Source organism: Hippocampus zosterae, chromosome 7 (genome assembly GCF_025434085.1).
Source record: "Hippocampus zosterae strain Florida chromosome 7, ASM2543408v3, whole genome shotgun sequence".
NCBI classification, from domain to species: Eukaryota; Metazoa; Chordata; class Actinopteri; order Syngnathiformes; family Syngnathidae; genus Hippocampus; species Hippocampus zosterae.
Genome location: NC_067457.1, coordinates 4,833,587 through 4,852,659, shown reverse-complemented (window position 1 = coordinate 4,852,659; position 19,073 = coordinate 4,833,587). Strand labels below are relative to the sequence as shown.

The 19,073-nt window shown below is 49.3% G+C and overlaps 4 protein-coding genes across 6 annotated transcripts; 2 read left to right on the top strand and 2 right to left on the bottom strand.

The window, feature by feature from the left end:
• The first annotated feature begins 11 nt into the window (after nt 1-11).
• nbr1a (NBR1 autophagy cargo receptor a) lies at nt 12-18,749 on the top strand. 2 transcript variants are annotated; one of them, XM_052071528.1, is made up of 22 exons: nt 9,898-10,149; nt 10,390-10,452; nt 10,546-10,564; nt 10,681-10,703; nt 11,225-11,407; nt 11,647-11,724; nt 11,804-12,066; nt 12,237-12,356; nt 12,509-12,796; nt 13,161-13,320; nt 14,337-14,585; nt 14,776-14,892; nt 14,982-15,057; nt 15,150-15,260; nt 15,337-15,525; nt 15,630-15,725; nt 15,796-15,887; nt 15,979-16,385; nt 16,625-16,701; nt 16,983-17,070; nt 17,141-17,240; nt 17,335-18,749. In XM_052071528.1, the coding sequence occupies exons 1-22, from the start codon at nt 10,048-10,050 to the stop codon at nt 17,524-17,526; spliced, it is 3,093 nt and encodes a 1,030-aa protein (XP_051927488.1). In that variant the 5' UTR covers nt 9,898-10,047; the 3' UTR covers nt 17,527-18,749. The 2 variants fall into 2 exon arrangements, 1 of the variants encoding a protein (XP_051927488.1); XR_007963330.1 differs by lacking the exon at nt 9,898-10,149 and adding an exon at nt 12-152 and having other exon boundaries at nt 16,983-17,240; nt 17,335-17,485.
• Nucleotides 23-7,327, top strand: g6pc1a.1 (glucose-6-phosphatase catalytic subunit 1a, tandem duplicate 1). Of its 2 annotated transcripts, none has more exons than XM_052071532.1 (5): nt 23-152; nt 4,312-4,421; nt 4,579-4,684; nt 4,758-4,873; nt 4,935-7,327. In XM_052071532.1, the coding sequence occupies exons 1-5, from the start codon at nt 139-141 to the stop codon at nt 5,432-5,434; spliced, it is 846 nt and encodes a 281-aa protein (XP_051927492.1). In that variant the 5' UTR covers nt 23-138; the 3' UTR covers nt 5,435-7,327. The 2 variants fall into 2 exon arrangements, with proteins under 2 accessions (XP_051927492.1, XP_051927490.1); XM_052071530.1 differs by lacking the exon at nt 23-152 and adding an exon at nt 2,113-4,246.
• On the bottom strand, nt 841-3,189 carry g6pc1a.2 (glucose-6-phosphatase catalytic subunit 1a, tandem duplicate 2). Its single transcript, XM_052071529.1, is given in 6 exon segments — nt 841-1,676; nt 2,183-2,298; nt 2,493-2,610; nt 2,685-2,794; nt 2,862-3,097; nt 3,100-3,189. Coding segments are annotated over 6 exon segments (1,173 nt in total). The 3' UTR covers nt 841-1,173.
• On the bottom strand, nt 7,120-9,843 carry psme3 (proteasome activator subunit 3). The gene is made up of 10 exons (XM_052071536.1): nt 9,668-9,843; nt 9,043-9,075; nt 8,867-8,929; nt 8,693-8,797; nt 8,566-8,614; nt 8,372-8,490; nt 8,148-8,284; nt 7,775-7,829; nt 7,599-7,685; nt 7,120-7,524 (listed from the first exon to the last, which is right to left on the bottom strand). Exons 1-10 carry the CDS (start codon nt 9,707-9,709, stop codon nt 7,444-7,446), a joined length of 771 nt encoding a protein of 256 aa, XP_051927496.1. The 5' UTR covers nt 9,710-9,843; the 3' UTR covers nt 7,120-7,443.
• Nucleotides 18,750-19,073: the final 324 nt, after the last annotated feature.

The following is a 19,073-nucleotide window of genomic DNA, read 5'->3' as shown; positions in this document are numbered from 1 at the left end:
TATCACAACAGGTACAAGAGGCCAGGGCACTCTGGACATTGTGACATGGATGAAAAGAGGTCCAAGGTGGATCTTGTCATGACACTGTTGGAGAAAATGTCGAATAAAGTGCACCTGCAACATCGTGGTTGACCAAGCATGTGCTGCCTCTGGTAAGTGAAATGATGTGCAATGTAAGTGCATTTTGTTTATGATTGCACATGTACAAGAGCAACTTCAAATTCAAAAATATAATCTCATCATCCATCATTAAATAGTAACCTCTGGTTGACTGACATGCGCAAACGTGCTTCGTGACTCAACTGTTTGCTCGTGTGTTTGTCACTCATTTGGCAAAACTATGAATTAGCAAATATTGACTGTCTGACTTGCACAAAGTGTGCGGCGACGTGCACGCTGATGTCATTGCAGGAAGTCAGTCGGGGTTAAAGGCCAGGGATGTTTTGATGGATTTTGAGGTCGGTCAACATGGCTACCACTCGAATTTATGACACAAAAGGGACACCGTAAAGATATTATTTGTGAAAAACATGTTGCGAATGTTTTGGGGGTTTGTGTAAAAAGAAAAAAATGGATACTGTAACTATACTGTGCTTCATTGCCACCAATTACTACTTTCCTATTTCCTATAGCTTTGACACTGCCATTTGGCATCTCGGGGTGTCTCAGAAAGCGCAGAAAAATACATGAATAGCTGGATAAGATCCACAAAAATGCAAATAGACGATTTTGTATTTCGCAACGCCATGAAGAGCTGCAGAGACCAGAGCTTACGTTGTCATGGTACCTCGTGCCACTTGGTGACAACATGGGAAAGTACAAAAATCCCCCTCAGGCGTGGTTTTCAAGATTTTATTAAGAATAATTAAAAATACTCTCTGTAATAGTCAAAAACACGACAATATAACACAGCATATTTAGCAACTGAAGTCTGTTACAGCGTTGATGTGCTTATGAGCTCTCGTAATTGCCCCAAAGCATCATGGGAAGTGTCATCTGCACATACGCAAAGTTCAGTGACAGTTTCCTGTTGTTCTCGTTGGCTTCGCCGAACGATCTTTTTTCTTTTTTTCTGAAATAAATGCAATTAGCACCAAGTCTCTACACAGGGAAGAGATCCCCCTGCGCGTTCTATTTCCGGAAGTCTCTTTTTTTTATGGCGTCGTGCTTCATTCACGCGGCCTTTTTGCTGTGCAGACCTAGTGCGCTGTTCACTAAGTAGGGGATGATGCTGACAGTCGCCACGGGTACAGTGGCACTCTTGCAGAAGGAGAGCAGGTAGAAGAGGGCGGCGGTGTGCGTGGGAGGCTTGAAGGAGTCAAAGAGGTGCAGCAGCAGCAGGGAGCCCACAACGCAGCCGGCGCGAGACACCGCGCTGCTACTGCGCTTGGTCTCGGTGTACAGCGGCGAGTGCAGGCCCAGGCCGAGACCGAACAGCGTGCCCATGTTGCGCAAGAGGCTGGCAAACGGGGTGCTGTCCAAGTGGACCCACTCGGCCTTGGCACACCATCTCTGGGCCTTCTCCAGCGTCCACAGGAGGTCTACGCCGACGGTTTTTAGAAGCAGGTAGAAGCCCACGGCAAAGGATGTCAGGAAAAGAGTTGTGTAGAAGTACTTCTTCATGCTGGCTCTGTAGATCCACTGCGTTCTGTTGAAGGCCTCGGCCACAATCATACCTGGGAGGCAGACAGAGTCCGATTGAGGTTACTGTCAGAAGCATCGAATGGACAGACACTCCCTGACTTACAAGCGTTCAATTCGGAATGGGTGCTTTTCTATTTTTAAGTTATTCGCAGGCGCCTAAAAAAAAAAAACGCCATTCTCCGACTGATTGACGCAGCATCAGGAGCAACTCAAGGAGTCTCGGTATCGAACCCTCAACCTTCGGTTTTCTGCCCGGCAACACTGCCATCTGCCGGAAGCGATGCGGGAAAAAGACAAACGTGTTCCGGGAAGTGGCGGGGGGACAATGCAACCAGCGTTAAACCATGACGGAGAAGAGCATGTGCCGTTTGAGACAACAACGAAACAAAAGAAGCTCCCCTGTTGCCGGATTCCCAAAGATTTCAACGGGCATCGGCGGCTCTCTGTGATGGCACGGATGTTTTTAAACTTCCTTGGATATTTTCTCCAGGACCAATGCCTTCTAACTCAAAAGCCTCAATTGCTAAGTGAGCTGTACCTGTGATGACTCCGGTAACGACCTGGTGAGGAAAGTGGGCGGCGATGAAAACCCTCGACAGACAGACGCACACCTGGACTCCCCAGAAGATGGACCAAAGGATGACTTTCAGGTAGCTGGCCCCCCCCAAAAAAACAAGTCACTGAATCATTGCTATCACTCAATGCAACTTCAGCTTGCCTTGATGTCAAAAACAACTCGATAGCCAAGAGTCAATGATCAACCGTGTGTTGGGACAGAACGCACAATGTGATAAGCGCTGGCTAAAAAGTTAAAAAAAAGTCAACAAAATGAGGCTTGTTGAAGTCACCTGTTGTTGGAGGACTTTCTGCCACCGTGTTTCTTCTTACTCGCCGTGACGGCGAGGATGGACGTCACCAAGGTGTAGTAGACACCCGCCGCTCCCATGGCGTGACCGGAGGGGCTCCCTGGATGGCAAAGAGGACATTTTAGTTGATGTTGTTGAGCCTGTGAGCAGTGTCACCTTCAGGTTTTTCCATACCCGGTCCCGTCTCGCAGGTCATGGGGTACTGCTCAATATCGGGGCGAGCGCCGTCTGCGTAATAATGCGTCTCGTGGACCCACCAGTAGGGCCTCTCCCCAAACAGAATCCTGAAAACGGACACAGGCACTTAGTCGTTTCCCATACTCTCTTCGTCGGATTTGGATCCCGCCTCACCATTTGAACACCAAGTTGAGCCAGTCGCCGATGACGGCCACCCAGATGAGCTTGATGCCGACGGAGGGCCGCAGGTGGAACCAAAGCGGGAAGAAGATGAAGAAAGTGTTCCGGAGGTCCGCCGCCCACGACACCCAAAGGAACAAGCCTTGGGCGTCCTGGTAGTTGGTCTGAAGGTAGCGGGTGCTGCTCACCCCGAAACCCTGCATGTCGTCCATGACGGCGTGAAGCATCGTTATAGCGCGCGAGTCACACTCGAGTGTCGCCGGCGGGGACACAGACGCTTGTTTTTATAGCCCGGCAGACCACCACCTTGACGCATGCTCATGTTGATCTTTGGACCTTGCACATGTGTAATAAAACACTACGAGTCGGGGGAGTTTGACAGCCTTGGCACACAAACATGCTGGAAAGTGGGAGTCGGGGGGGGGGGGGGCACCAAAAAAAAAAAAACAGAGCGTCACAGTCTGGCGCATCTGTCGAATTTACCAGAGGTGGCACATGATGACCAAAAAACAAAATTGTCAATGAAATGACCCATTTATTTTTATTTTTTTTTTGTACATGTTCTGCACTCAGAAGAGCCTGCCAGTTATGTAATTGTCTTTTGCGATTTGGAGAAAACATCTCAGCCACTTATCAATTGCATAACGCAATCAATGATTGAAGGGACGGTACTGGAGCAGATTCAGTCTGATAAAACGGATATTTCCAATTGGTCGCTCCCAAGCAAGCAAATGATTGGATTTGCCAAAAAGGAAGTCCTCGCAAAAATGAGGTCATGTCACCCCCCCGCCCCCCACTCGGAAGGATCGCATCGGAAGCATCCGCGCAAGGCAACGTAGATGAGCAAAGAAGGTTGGAGTCAGACAACGGAGCTGAGAAAATGTCTTCCAGGAACTCGGTGAGCCACTGAGTTCTCTAATTATGGATTTCAGCAGTGGATGGGGTGAGTGGGAGGGGGGGGGTGCACGAGGTTAAGGAACCTGTCGGGACTGTCCAAAAGGCAAACAAGCCTGCTAGCCTTGAGTAAAGTCCAATGGGGATCACACACAGACCTAATCGAGGGGACAGAGCTGCACGGTGTTCTGACTGACCGCTTCAAAAAAAAAAGAGACCCCAGAGCGCATCCTTCTTCTGGGGGTGGGAAAAAAAAAGTCTGGCATCATGGATCTGGTCCACAGCTGGGGTGTTGAACTGGCGGTGCACCTCCAGACCAAATACAAGGACTACGAGGACCTGTTTAGTTTTGCTTCTGCCGTGGCTGATCTGCACACCACCTTCTTCTTTTTCTTCCCCATCTGGTTCCATCTGCGGCGGGACGCAGGCCTGCGGCTCATCTGGGTGGCCGTCGTGGGGGATTGGATCAACCTGGTCCTCAAATGGTCAGATCAGGAATTGTGAGCGAGAACCGAATGGGGGTTTGAGTTTGTGGGTCTTTCTGTGGTAGGGTTCTTTTTGGAGAGAGACCCTATTGGTGGATTCACGAGACCCACTTCTATGGGGCCAATGAGGCCCCTTCGCTGCAGCAGTTTGCCGTCACGTGTGAAACCGGACCAGGTACGCTTTATGACAGATTGCTCTTTTCTTGATGGTATTATCTCGTTTTTGATCATATCGTGTTTTGACTGGCTTCCAAAGTTCGGTCCTACATGTTGTCTTTCGCACGTTTGCGACGAGGGTCGATACGAGCCAACTTCAAACCGCTCGATTGCAGGAAGTCCCTCTGGTCATGCCATGGGTGCCGCGGGGGTCTGGTACGTGATGGTGACGGCCGTACTCCACATGGCGGCGGAGAAACGATGTCCGCCGTCACTGTACAAGTGAGTGACGGCGACCTGGCGGTTTAACGCTTTGAATGTCGGCTCTTGGCACTCCCGCTGTCCTTTCTGGCAGACTCCTGCGTTTGGTTCTGGGGGTGCTCATGGGCCTGGTGTTGCTGGGAGTGTGCATGTCCAGGGTCTACTTGGCCGCCCACTTCCCGCACCAGGTCCTTGCAGGGATCGTCACAGGTTAGTCAAGATGGACTTGGACAGATTGTCTGAAAGTTGACTGACTTTTGAAATTCGTCAGGCGTGATGGTGGCCGAATTCATGTCGAAGGTGAAATGGATCCACGGTGCCAGCTTCAGGACTTACGCCTTCACCACCCTCCTCTTGACGTCCTTCGCCGTTGGCTTTTACCTGCTGCTTAAGATTCTGGGCGTGGACCTTCTGTGGACCCTGGAGAAGGCCCAGAGGTGGTGCGCCAGGGCCGAATGGGTGCACATGGACAGCACACCGTTCGCAAGCCTCCTACGGAACATGGGCAGCCTTTTGGGTCTGGGTCTGGGTCTGGGTCTGCGCTCAGCGCCCGCGCGTGGCACCTCCGCCGCTTTCAAGACGTGGTGTGTTGTCATCTCTCTGGGACTACTTGGGCTCTTAGACTCGTGGACGTTTTCCTCGGAAAACCTGGTGCTTTTCTACGGTTTGTCCTTCGGTAAGAGTGCAGTCGAACTTTTAATCCCAACCGTGTTAGCCCCATGGTCGCTCTGCTGGATGAGCGCAAGAGGCTCAGGCGGCAAGAACTTGTGATTGGTGGAATTCATTTTTTTGCGCTGAATTGTGACTTGCGTGGAACTTTTGGGCAATGCTAGTGTGCTAGCATGGAAACATGTCGTCCTGTGTTTTGCTAGGAGTGGTATGGTATGTGCATTGCGCCTCTATGCACATGCTGGATCTACGACGTTAGTTTACATTTAAAATGAAAGGCAGAGACGAGCTAGGTGTTAGCTAATTGGCTAAATGCTGAACTCTGTTCTCTTTCACCTTCATACATTTTATCATGTATCCATTCCTTAAATATACTCGGATAAACTTAAACCAACCTCCTTCGCTGTCAAGTTACCGGACATAACTACCGACTTAAGCTTCCGCTCATCCATTTGTATTCACGGTCTGATTCTTGAAATGTATGGAGAACATCTCCAAAATATTCGCTGTGCTTGTTCTATTTTTTGCTGTGCAGTTCGTTCGCTTTTTTTAGCTTTCCAGTCAATGTTTGGATGGTAAAAAAAAATTGTCATTAGCTTTCCAATGAAAGCTTCCAGTAATAGCCCAATGTTTTTTTTTTCCATGAGACGCCTTGCACAAATACTGATTAATTGAGTTCATTAAACATTAACCCGAGCATGCATCGCACATTCCGTCCAACACACACTCCACAGGATCAAGGAGCACAATTGGTCTTGGGGGGGGGGGACATGCATGCCGCACTAAGTGAACGAAATATATCAAGGAGTCCGGCTTTTACAAATTCATACTTTTATTGTTGAACCCTCTTCCCATTCGCTTCTCGGCATTCACAAACGTATTGTTTTTCCCGTTAAGAATTAACAACTATTTGCTGACAAATTAACCGTTTTGCTCTTTGTGTAAGATGCTTGAAAAAGGTGCGACGTTAGCTACGTGTTAGCTTAAGAGGAGCGAGCGTTATATAATGAGAGTATCTCTCACTCAGTCAGAAATAATGTAAAATAAATGGCCGATGGGAAAGTAATTTGATGTTAACTCGAGTCCGTCCTTTGATTCAGTTGCATAATTTTTATGTCGACGAGTCAGCATAGCGGGACTCAGATTTGGTATGCTAACTCGTCTTGCTTTCTTAGCGCTCATATGATGCCAGTTATTGCCGATTTCACTTTTGAAAGTCAACTTTTTCTGTAGGTGTTAACTTACTCCCGACTGTGTACAACCATATTGCGTGCGATAACGTTTTACGAGAGTACAACATGTAAGCGGCGCAATGTTTCGAGGAGAACATCATGCGTATGACATCATAACCCTTGTGATAGTTTAGCGCCGGCAAATCTCCAGCGTCCTCCACGGCCGTCTTATCTGTCTCGTCAACATATATCAGGACCACAGTGAGAAGAAGGCCCGCGACGATAAGTGTCAACAGTCAGCGATGTTGCGCAACGACTGCGTTTTTTCCCAGCGTGCGCATAGCGTGTTTTCACGCGTTATCTTATCTCGGGGGAGGAAACAAACGCGTATTAAATGTGCTTTTCCCTCAACTATTGTTTAAGATGAACTGAAAACCTGCTGAAAGCCATTTGTTTTTTGCGTTATCGTTTTAACATCGTCACACCGGCGCAGATAACAGTTGAGTGACGTAGAGAGTCCTTGAGTCGAATTATCGCAATGTGGAGAGTCTGTGTACTGGCCAAGGCCAAACTACAACAGAGTTGATTAAAATAAAAAAATGCCACATTTCTACAAAAAAAAAAAGTTTATTCAGTAGAACCAGTATTTTAATCAGGTGATTTTTTTTTTTGTTGGGTGCACCTAGAAGCTGAACGTACAACATAACTTGCCAACCATTGCTCAGACTAATAACAAAAGCCACTCCGACGTTTTCAAATTAAAAAGTACACTCTTGCTTATGCAACTTCCCGACCATATGAGGTCATTAAAACTCGAACAAAAGTCTCTTGCCATTAAAAAAACAAAAACAAAGTGGTGTCCATCTTTGTTACATACGGGGTTTGCTTGATTGTACTGAAATGACGGAACGTGCGGGTGGGCATGGAATATGGCGGCGCTCAATACAAGGCTTCGGCGTTACTGCTCCGAGGCCTTTTGATCTTCTCGATGTTCTTCAGAATCATGTCGTGTAATGCCACCTGCAAAAGGAAAACAAACGAGGCGTGAGCGCCCTCGAGCCGAGCCCGACCGCCGCGGCCCGGGGAAGACGTACGTATTGATTTCGCAGCTCTGACACGATGATCTTCAGACTGATGTATTCCTTCTCGTCGATCTCCGTTACCGTGCGCCGATAGTCCTCCTGGCAGACAAACGCACAGCAAGCTTATTTCTTTCGATTGCTTTCGGCCGAGCCAAAATTGCCATCGTGGATATTTTACAAGGACTTACCACGTGTGGATATTTAGCTATTTTCGAAACCAGCTTTGCTCGGGTGATGTAATATCTGCGACAAGATAAGACAAATGTCCGTTGAACAGTTCATTCATTCCAGTTTTGTCAACAGGAACATGCAAAGATCTGTTTTGGGCGATTAAAAAGAAAAAGTCCTGTTTTCACATATGCGCGTTGTTTTATTACGATAATCCAGCAAGATTGTTGAGCCAGATTTTATTTTTTTATCTTAACTAGGCAACAGTGATGAATTAATTTAAGAATTTTCAGATGCCCTCCTAGCAGGCCGAAATCAGAAGAGATTGGGATGGTGAGGCCACTAAAAGTAGATTTGGAATCTACGTCCTTAGAACACGGTGACTGGACCGACCGGGATATCTGGTCGAGGTAAGAGGCCGCCTCGCCTTCCACCGTCCTCAGCTCGGCCACCGTCTCCTCCTGGATGGACACCCCAAAATTGTTGCCGTCCTCTATCCTTGGAATCAGCAGCTGCACCCACATTTTGACCTGCGTGGGACGACAGTGTCAAGCTCGCGACCACTCCTCGAGCCCCCCCTGCCCGCCCGTCTCTCCCCTCATTCAAACGACGCTCACCGTGTTGCATTTCTCGATGAGCGTTCGGATCTCCGGTTTGACCTTTTCGATAAGATCCACCAGGTTGCCGTTGCTCTTCATCATCCCGCCAGGCATGACGAAGACCTTGGTGCCGGTCACTAGGCGGGGGATGAAGAAGAAATTAGCGACGGGCCGGCATTCTACCAACAAGTCCAACGCTGTGTGGAACTCACCCCTGTCCTCTACGTCTCCGTCGTCCAGCTTTCTCTTTTTGGCGTTTTGCTGAGACGACACAAGCACGTGATGAGTCGACGGCAAGCTCGGGACTAGCGATGATGTTGCGGTTAAATGGAAGCTCACCGAATCAAGTCCATCGTGAAGGTTGGAGAGTAGGATGGGGTCAGGCACCGTCAGGTTGATGTCCGAGTGGATCTCCTTCAGTTCGACGATGTTGATGATTGGCTCCTGCGCGCAAGGCAACAAATGCTCAAGGGTCCCTTAAATAAACTTTAAAAGCATCCAAGGGACACTGACCTTAAGGAAGTGATCGAGTTCCAGTAACTTCTTTGGGAAAAAATTAGCAACTAAGTCCTCGGCCTGAACAAAAAGAACAGCTTTGAGAATGTTGTGACAATAAAATGGAATAAATAAACCGGTTACTGCTAGTTTCCGCTAGCCCGGTGTCCATCTTCCAGTCCATTAATACTTACTTCTGCAGTGATACGTTCTCTAAATGCATCAACCTGAACACACAGAGGAGAAAAAAACGTTCTTATAATAATACTATTATTTATATATGATATTTGAATTATGCTATTTTAGTCTCTTGTTTTAGTGTCTAGTGTTTTAGTCTCTTACAAACAAAAACAAATGTCTACAGATCTGAGGGGAAAAAAGAGACTTTTGCAAAATTACAAATGTCTTGGAATTTGCCATGAATATGACTGTGTTTAGGTGAAAACCTGTAAACCACAAAATCCCAGGGTCATTTTTACGGGTCGGTAGAAAGGATGACACCATTCTTGTCCCCTACGTGCACCATTAGGCTAACCCGGTCGCTCCTGCCAAGAGGGCCTTTCCTTCTACATGTGTTCCTGATCATTTATTACACTTACAACCCGGGGCGTGGCGACAAATTATTCGGGAAAACAAATTCTGCCCGGTGCTGATGAAATATCGCAAGTTCGTTGGAAGCTTTGAGAGCTGCGTTGGACTAAGCGAGAAAGAAGCCGGCTAGCAGGGCCCGATAATTCACATCATGCTACCAAAAGTGAAGCTAACGCGACCTAGCAAACTTAAAGCTTCAAGAGGGACTTGCGGCAGCTGGGGTCGTACCTTGGTTTTAATTTCATTGTCCACCTTGAGCAGTGAAGACATTTTATGCTGTCAGATAGGCGAAAAGCGAGTTTCCCAACAGCATTAAAATGTACTTGGAGGGAGGGGGAGAAAACGTGTGGCTTTACAGCTTGCCAGCCACACTTGGTGTCGGTGAGCGCGATGATGACGACATTAGAGCGCGACCATCCTGAGGGGAGGGTGTTCAGATGGGAAGTGGAAATGCGCGTGCGCAGAATACGTCACCGTATTTTTCTCGACGCAGCTGACGATGTAAACAAGAGAAGACAGTCGAGCGCAACAGGGAAATCGAGCGCACCGGCGACACCTCGGCTTCAAAGGCACTTTTTTCGGGGGGTTGGACTCGCGATCCGCCCGAAATGGGGCTCCCGGTGACCATAAAAGTCAATTTTCGAGGAAACGTCAAGAGATTACTGGCGGGCGAACTGGACAAGCTGGAGTGGAGCTCGGTGGAAGCCTGGGTGAGCTGCTAGCCAAGTGTGTTGGCGCAGTTCGGGGAGAACTAGGCCCGGACGTGGCCTTGCTTCAGAAGTGGCCACATTAAGACGCTCACTGTTTTAATCGGGCACTTTAGGAAAAAAATAAAAAGCGTACGGGAGACGTAATCGACTTTTAAGTTGTGACACCGCCACAACGGTCGAATTTTACGTGGTAGCGGTTTACGGAGTGTGAGCCAATACACATGTCTGCTTCCATTCCAGATTAAAGCGTCATTCGGAATTAACCACTTCCAAGTCAAGTACTTTGACGAGGACAGCGAAGAGGTAAGAATTATTCCGATGTGTACACGTGATGACCTGATGTTTGTATGCCCTTTTAAAGTATTCTCCCAAATATCTCCCTCTTCATCTCTTTAGATTTGCATCAACAGTCAAGGTAAGAAATACCTGTTTCTTTCTCCGGAGTTGATCCATGGTTAGAAAAATGAACTAAAAGAGAAACTCTATTGTTTTGCTTTCCAAATCACTAAACTGAAAATGTTGTTGTTTCAGACGAGTACGAGGAAGCCATCAAGGTACTACTGATTTCATGAGCTTTTATCGTTCTTACAATTTTATGGTAGCAAACTAAAAAGGTGAGATCATAGACACATATGATGCAGAGGTGTTGTAGCAAAGATGTCATTCTTTTATGCTCCCTAACACAAGGACTGGTCAATTAGTTTTGTTTATTAATTTGAGATTATTTTTTGATGATTGATTTTTTTTTCTTCGTAATGGTTATTTTGCTGTCACCGGCAACTCGCCACCTAGCATTATTTTGCCCAGAATCACGAAACAACTACAAGTACAAATTCTGCGCCGGTGGAAGTGTGCCACTGCCAGCTCGTGGCGTAGTTGGTAGAGTGGTTGCCCTGAAGGTGTTTACCTGACGTTCTCATGCAAGATGAAAAGTGCAGTTGATCTGATTTCACAACACGCAAACACAAACAAATCCCCCATTCTGTTGGTGTACGTTGCTCAGCACAATATTATGTTTTCCGAGCGCTATTGTTGACTATGAGTCATCGTGTCACATGTGCTTGTTTGCGGGCAGAGTGCCGAGAAGCAGGGTAACCACCTCATCATGAACGTCTACAAAATGAAGGGACAGGCCTGCGGCGGGCCGCTAAAGACGGAGGTCAAAGAACTGAAGGGCGACCTCCGACCGGCACCCCCATATCCGTCGCGGGTCAAGACGGTGGACAAGGGCACGCAAGTCACCCCGGAGCGAGAAGCTGTAAGGAACCATTATTCAGAATTTTGCTTTGGTGGATGTCTGAGGCTTATTTTTTAAAATTTTTGTGGTGTCCAACCAGTTTTTCCACTCTCGCATTTATGAGCTGGTTGCAAACCGGTGTGGGTGTGTAGTGCTTTGTTCTTGACGCCAGCACACGCCCCTCTTCGCAGCACGTCCGAAAAGCGTGAGTCAAACGTGGTTGTCGACTGCCTCGGCTAAAATTTTGGGTTGATCTCCAGGTGACCGTCAAGGACAACAAAGGCTCCAAAGCAGAAGATGAACCTCCTCCCATGTGGTTCAGATCCTACATGGAGAAGGTAAAGGGGGATCCTCGGTTTATATTTAACAACCCCCCCCCCCCCCCTCGCCACCTGAGCCCATGCACTTTCTTCACAGTTTAAAGACGAGGTGGTCAAGGAGGTGGTGGAGCGCATGTGCAGCGACTTCTCGGGCCAGTGTTGTACGCACAAGTCTCCCGCGCCACCGCCTCCCGAGGCCAGCGGCCCCAGTTGCGCTCCCGTCATGGGGCCCAGGCCCGGACCCCCCTCCGCCACCGTGGGGCCCAAGCCGGGCCCCTCCGCCTCCAGCGGGTCTCTCGGTTACACCCCAAACTGCAGCAGCTGCAACAAACTCACCTCTGAAGGAGCCTACAAGTGCAGGTAGAAAGCGATTTACATTCTCAAGCATTTTCACGATTTCATATTTGTCAATTCCAGTTGGCCATTTTTTTCCCTCTAAAATTGGTTTCGTGTCATGTTAGTTGTGAATAAATTGCCCGTTGAAGTGGCCCCCGGAGTCACTTTTCATTTGGTCTCCTTCTCCCCGCTAGCGTTTGCCCGTCCTGCATCCTGTGTGAGATGTGTCGGCACAGCCACGACCCCAGCCACAACCTCGTGAGAACCAAGACGCCCCTGTCCATCCCCGAGCACGGCATGTCGGGAGAATTGAGGTGAAGTGCGACGATTGTTTGAAACGGGGTGAAACTTCTCAGACAAGCTAAATGGAGCTGCAGCTCATTCATTGTTGGTGTGCTTTTTTTTTTTTTTTTTGGAAAGCAAATGTAGTCAACAAGAAGGTCTCCCTATTAACATCCCAAAATAGGTTCCCAAGGCGAGGAGACAGGACGGTGCGCAAGGCCGAGCGACAGCGCCTCAAAGCAGAAAGGAGGCAGCTGCGAGCCGAAGTGAAGGAAATCAAGAAGAAACTGAGATTGGAAAAACGGGGCATGCAGTGGAGCGGGCCCTCTACCTCGGGCCGAGCCGCCGCCCCGACTAACACGGCCTCCGCCTCCACCCAGGCCCCCGCCCCGCTACCCCCGCCCGCAGCCTCAGACACAGCCTCAGGTCCCGTCCCCGCCCCGGCCCCCGACCCCCAGGCCTCCAGTCCAGAGTAAGCGCCGCCTGGGAGGGGCGTCCAACAAGTGCTGGGTACCTCGAATCCAGCATGGATGCAAAAAGTCTTTTTTTTTTTCCTTTTTCTTTTTTCCTCCCCACGAAAATGCCATCTTTGTAATCTAGTCTGTATGAGTGTGTCGCTGGCTGCTCTGCACTGGTGGGGGAAATGTCGGAACTACCTCAGTATGAAAACTGCTGCTGCTGCTGCTTCATAGATTTTCTATGAGAAATGCTTTTGAGCTGCACACACACACACAAATCTGGGCTCCTGACATTTTTTTTGATTGGTAAACAACAAAAAGAGATGAGAGTGAGTGCGCAGGGCCATTTTCAACAATGCTCTGTACACTTGAAACTAGGGGTCCCGGGGCCTCGCAATCGTCCTTGCTGCCCACAATGGCCGCCTTGTTTCTGGATGAAAATCTGCCGGATGGCACCCGCCTGGAGCCCGGCACCAAGTTCATCAAATACTGGAAGATGAGGAACTCGGGCACTATCGGCTGGACCCCCGAGACCAAGGTACTCCTCGCAACCTACTGTATCTGCCACCCCCCGCCCCTAGAGGGCAGCCTCCACTCTTTGACCCCCTTTCTACCACTTCACTCCGAGACCCTATTCCCCGACCATCAAATGTACACTTCTCACAAAAAGCGAAGCACTGCATATTCACAAATTGCAGTTGCGGAAACTACTGAGCCGACTAATTTGTGCTCAGGCCAAAGTTCTATCAAACCCTAAAAGTCATTGTGTCGATGATGATTGTGACATATTAGTGCAAAGGAGCTATGTCGAAGTAGGTTGAGGAGCTTCATTTAAACAAAAGTAGTTAGTTGCCTTCCTATCGGCAATTTTGGGTGGTGTCATTTGCTGATTTTCACAACCCATGGTAGTGAGTGCCCGTGACCTGGAAATAGTCGCGGAACATTTTACAGCAGGGCCCACGGACCTTTTTGAAACCGGCAGCTACTTGCCGGGTCCCGATTAATGTGAGGGGCCTCAACAAACTTCCGAAAGAACACATTTTTCTCAAATGACTTTTAATATGATTAAATGCAATTCTTGATAATGAATCATCCGTGGATGGAAAGACACTTGATTGCTATTCCTCACAGTAATTAGGAAACCGATGACTAGCAATATGCGATATCAACAACAGTTTATTTCGAACAAATATCTTCCCGTGTTACCATTTTCAAATGACCGGGTTTCCACAGGTCATTAAAAAGCATTAAAAAAAAATCATTTAACGCGCCTTAAATGGACATTAAAATGGATACTATGACCAGAAGCAGTAAGTTAAAACGCCATTGGTCGGCTGCCAGTTAGCAGTTAGCGCTGAGCTTTTAAAGGGCTCCACATGGCACTCCCAGACCCCTTTGAGAGTCGTGTTTTTACTTTCTGGACCTGGATTTGACCCCTCTGACAGGAAGATGTGCAAAAAGTACCAAAAAAAAGTTAGGCAACCGTGCTTCCACACTGGTTTGCGTGTGGATTGCTATATTGTGTGCCACGTGTGTGTCCGCGCCTCTGCCCAGCTGGTGTTCATGTGGGGCAACCTGGGCCTGGCGTCGGAGGAGAGGAGGTCAGTGCCCGTCCCCCTTCTGCTGCCGGGCCAAGTGGGCGTGGTCAGCGTGACCTTTGTGGCGCCGGTGATGGAGGGCACGTACACCTCCCATTGGCGGTTGGCGCACCGCGGCCACCAGTTCGGGCCGCGCGTGTGGTGCAGCATCGTGGTCGAGCCCGGCAATGGCCTCAACGCACTCGAACAGCACCGGAAAAGACTGGTGAGTCATGCGTCCGTTTGCTAGAATACACAAACGGCATCCGGGATGCGGGTGACGATGCCACGAGTAGGCGGCGAGGTGGTACACTACGTGCCCACAATGATGCATAGCACGTCAATTTGATCGCTGAGGAAAATTCCCGCCGCTTCAAAAGTGAGGCTGACGTTGCCAACGTTGTTGTGCTTGTTAGAAGGAGCAGCAGAAGCCGGGAGCACAGGACGAAGCGGTCCGCTCCAAGGAGGGCTTGTCCGTGGACATCAGCCACAATGGCTTCTTCTTGCCTTACGTGGACCTGCTGACTGCTCAGGTGCGTACCTGCGACTGCGCGCGCACAAGCCCGGGCATAGTCACAATGACAGATTGTGATTAAAAAAAAATTTTTTTTTGATTATTTAGGATCTTTTGTCCTTTGAGTTGATGGATATAAACATTGTGCAGGAGTTAGAAAAGGTGCCCAACAACACCCCCGTGGGTAAGTACAGAAGGACATTTTTCACCTATTAACTCTTATTTGAATATATTTCTTCAATCACATTGTCCCCCCGCCCCCATTTTTTTTTTTAGATCTAACACCTTGCATCTCCCCTATGCCCCATGATGCACCAGCGCCGGAGAAGACACTCGCCGCACAGGTCAAAGACGACACGCAGGTCACAGGCGTCCGAAAGGTTTTTGGTAAGGAGCTAATCGTGTACAAGTCGAGAGGGCTTGTAAACGCGCACGTCTCACGAGGATGTTTTCCGTACTCGAGTCGGAAAACCGAGGCACCCGAGGGATCAGCCGTGGGAGGCGGCGGCCGCCGCGGACGAGGAGCGCGAGGAGGAGATCAGCGGCGCTCAGTTCCTGTGCGAGACGGTCATGCGCTCGCTCACACTGGAGGAGGCCCCCGAGCACAGGCCACTGCGCAGGAGTCAGCAACATGCTGGCTGTCAGGCGCGGGGTGAGGAACGACACGACGCGACACGCTCAAGAACAGGAGAGGACCTTCTCGGTACTCGGGATGACACATTTGAGTTTCCGTTGACGGTCTTTCCTCTGCCACAGTTGTCTCACGCGGTCCGAGTTGCGGCGTTGAGAAGGAGCCGCCGCCTGCGAAGGGCGAGCAAGAAGGAAATGAGATTTGCGCGCTAACGATACCAGGTGAAGCGCAACAACAAGTGCGTCATCCGGAACACACGTCCTGATGAATTTTCTGTCGTTCAACCAAAAGCTGCGTCGGAAGCAGCTGGCGACGGCGACGAGGACGATGACGATGAAAATGTGAAGGATTGTAAGGAGGAGAAAGCGGACGACTGGGATGAGGTAAGCGCCAGGTTTCAGACTTCAAAATAAAAGCTGGTCAAACGTCACATTTTCTTTGACTGATTTAATTTAATTTTTTTTTTTTTTTTAGGTGAGCAGCCAAACATCGTCGTCGTCCTCCTGCGACGACTTCATCATCGTCCTCCCCGACTGCTTCGACGTGACTCGTCCACTCGGGGAGTCCATGTACAGCTCGGCCATGTCTCAACCCGACGCCGTCGTCACGGCCACGCTGGCCAGCCCCGAGCCGTTGCGCGAGGAAGACTACGCGTCGGACGCCGACGGGGCCTCGCCACCTCCGCCGCCGGAAGCCGACAACGGGGATGACGCGGCGCAGATGGAGAACGACGAGAACCTGGAATGCGACGCTGCGCCCCCGCCCGCTCTCGCCATCCACGCCAGCGTCAACCAGATGCTTTGCGCCTCGCAGACTCTGGATGCCGCCACGCTTACCCCGGAAGTGGTCCCGCCGCCGCCGCCGGCTATCTACTCGCCCAGGTGAGACGCGTAATTTGTTTCATGCCGTTTTGGCACTTCCTGTTTTTCCAGCGCATTCGCAACCGAGTCGGCTTCATGTTCGACGGGTCATTTGAGCAACCTTGTCAACGTCCTTTTTAGTCACAAGGTCACTTCCTGTGACCTTGTTACCAGTCCACAGGCTGTTCATTGAACACTCAAAGCAGTCTTGACATCTTATTGTCTCTTCTCAACTTTATTTTATTTTTTTTTCGTCCCAGGTCAGAGGCGTTGTACCTGGCGGAGGATGCGTGTCACGCCGTCGACGAGTCGCACACGCCGAGGCTCCCCGCCAGTGGTGAGCCCTGCTATTGAACACATTTGAACTCTTCCAGGGGGGGGACTATTGAATTGACTAAATATGCCGGCGTACTTCGTGGTGCCACTTTGCAGCGTGAGGAGGATTTGTTTTCTTTCGGGTTGCAAGAGGAAACCCTGCGTTGGAAAGGAAATAAGGCTGTCACGATTTGTCAGTTCAGCAGAAGGCGCTCTTCCTTTTCACTCACGCCAGCATTATTGTTGTCGTGTGTGTGTGTGTTTTTTTATTTTATTTAAATTTCCATTCTCCTATTTTCGCAGTTTCGTCGGGTCTGTCCAGATCGGCAGGATCAGCATCCAGCGCCTTTGAGACGTACAACCCCAGACCCAGCAACGCACTGCAGCCCAGGCGAGTCTTCCTTCATCGTGCTCCTCTTCCTCATTGTGAAATTTGAGGCCAATTGTTGTGTTCATTTCAGGGGTCAAGGGGGCCTCACCGAGGGTCTGGTCAAGGGGGCCCTCTCAGTGGCGGCGTCCGCTTATAAGGCTCTATTCACCGGGCCCAACTGTCCCATACAGGTACATCCCCGCACATGGCCTTGATTACTGCCAAGGCGGAGTCATCACGCAACCCCCCCCACCCCCCCCGTTAACGAGTCCTCTGTCTCGGCAGCGCGGCGTGGACCCGGCGGCGCGCCAAGACCCCTCCCTCATGGCCATGCTGCTGGAGATGGGCTTCCGAGACCGGCGTCTCAACCAGCGTCTGCTGCGCAAGCACGGCTACAACCTGCTGCACACCGTCAACGAGCTGGTGCAGATGGCCGAGGACGCGCCGGCCGCACGTGCCGTCCAGGCACCTCACTGACGTGAAGGTGCGCAGGCGATGTTGGGGGTTGTTTTTGGTTTTTTAAATTTTTTTAATTGTCTCTCCGATATCTCTCTCCGATATCATGTTGAGACTTATTTAAAGGGTGAGCAGATTTATCGTCGTGTTCAATTGGACCAAGCGTGATAGTGAAGAGCTGCTCGTAGATGACCCCCATTGCTGGTTAGCTTTCAATGCGGGATGAAAATTGACGTTTTTAGTGTTTTTATACGGAGGGCTTATTTTTTGTGATGGAGCTCGCGCTCACGTCCCTTTTCCACTGCACGGTACGACATAAGATGTAAGACATGTCGGCACAAATTTCGGGCTCAGACAGGGTTCCAAATAAACGCATCATGTTAGCTTGATCCACAGTCTCTTTTTGGATCACATTTTCCTCCTTTACTGAGATAAGTATGATCTCTTTATTTTCTAGTCTTTGTTCAGACAGGGTTCCAAGTTTGATAGTCGCAAAATTGTTAAAAAAAAACAAAAAACACACACATGCTTGTGTTAGCTTGAGCAATAGCCTCCACTCGGCTGCAAAAAAAGCCCTCAGTCTCCTTTTAGATCAAAATGTTCTCCTTTACTCGTGGTTTTCTCAACAGGGGGTGGGGGCTGGTATGTCGCAGTGGAAAAGCGACGCGAGTACGAGCGAACCGTTGAATGTCGGTAGAAAAAGCGCAAAATAGCAAGGCCACCTTTTCTCGTGTAACTGTAGTCCACTTTGCCTAAACAATGCAATCTTTTTGTATCCGAGTACTGTTCTCTTTTAGACGTTGACGTGTGGAATGTAATACACAGAATATATACCTAAATATATAATCACCGCGGGAGTTTCGAGTGGTGTTCCGGTGGTCCGCTTGACGCCTTCTTCCCGCCGTTTCACCAAAATCTAGCAAAGCTCGTATTAGCAACCTGAGATGTCTCCGCAAAACAACACATTCCTCAATCTCCAGTGCTACCGACATCTTTTATTATTCTTGCTGTCATTGTCATTGCCTTAGTTCATCGAGTTGCTTGTTCTGCATTGTGTGCTTTTTGGAGCAGATTCCTATTCTTTTATCGGCGCGAGTGTGGTTTGGAGGTTTACCGTGTGTCGTGTCGTCCCGTTTTGTGCTGAATGTCAAAAGAGTTTTGAAAAGTTCCGCTTGTCACATCTTCTGCAAACACTTTTCTCAACCCCTCTGCTGTAGATTCCAAAATAAACAATTTGCACATGGCCTGTGTCTCACCAGTCATTTAATTCCCCACCTTGTTTTTGTATTTGTTTGATAAGTACAGAATGAGGAGATTTAATGGCTTGAAGAGGTTTGCATTTGGCCTCCTTAATCCTGCAGACAGTGCAATGGGAACATGACATATAAACGCGCTAAATGGAAGTAACTGTTGGTACGAATGAATGCTGACCAGTTATTTTGCGGATAAGCAAAGTTGCCTGCACATGCACTAGTCTGTACTCTGTAGCTTCTCAAAATGCTGATTGCGCTGGCCTTCGCCATCCCCCAACAAGATAAAATGAGAGTGCAAGACGCGGAGGGGGAGAA

Bases quoted from the DNA above. Each gene is read 5' to 3' on its own strand.
- psme3 (XM_052071536.1), bottom strand. From the start codon at position 9,709: ATGTCTTCACTGCTCAAGGTGGACAATGAAATTAAAACCAAG. The intron at 8,615-8,692 runs GTGAGCTTCCAT...GTGTCGTCTCAG, and splicing joins TTCACGATGGACTTGATTCG to CAAAACGCCAAAAAGAGAAA. The intron at 8,491-8,565 runs GTGAGTTCCACA...TCCCCCGCCTAG, and splicing joins CGGAGACGTAGAGGACAGGG to TGACCGGCACCAAGGTCTTC.
- nbr1a (XM_052071528.1), top strand. From the start codon at position 10,048: ATGGGGCTCCCGGTGACCATAAAAGTCAATTTTCGAGGAAACGTCAAG. The intron at 10,150-10,389 runs GTGAGCTGCTAG...CTTCCATTCCAG, and splicing joins GGAGCTCGGTGGAAGCCTGG to ATTAAAGCGTCATTCGGAAT. The intron at 12,357-12,508 runs GTGAAGTGCGAC...ATCCCAAAATAG, and splicing joins GGCATGTCGGGAGAATTGAG to GTTCCCAAGGCGAGGAGACA.
- g6pc1a.1 (XM_052071530.1), top strand. From the start codon at position 4,029: ATGGATCTGGTCCACAGCTGGGGTGTTGAACTGGCGGTGCACCTCCAG. The intron at 4,247-4,311 runs GTCAGATCAGGA...TTTCTGTGGTAG, and splicing joins ATCAACCTGGTCCTCAAATG to GGTTCTTTTTGGAGAGAGAC. The intron at 4,422-4,578 runs GTACGCTTTATG...GCTCGATTGCAG, and splicing joins CACGTGTGAAACCGGACCAG to GAAGTCCCTCTGGTCATGCC.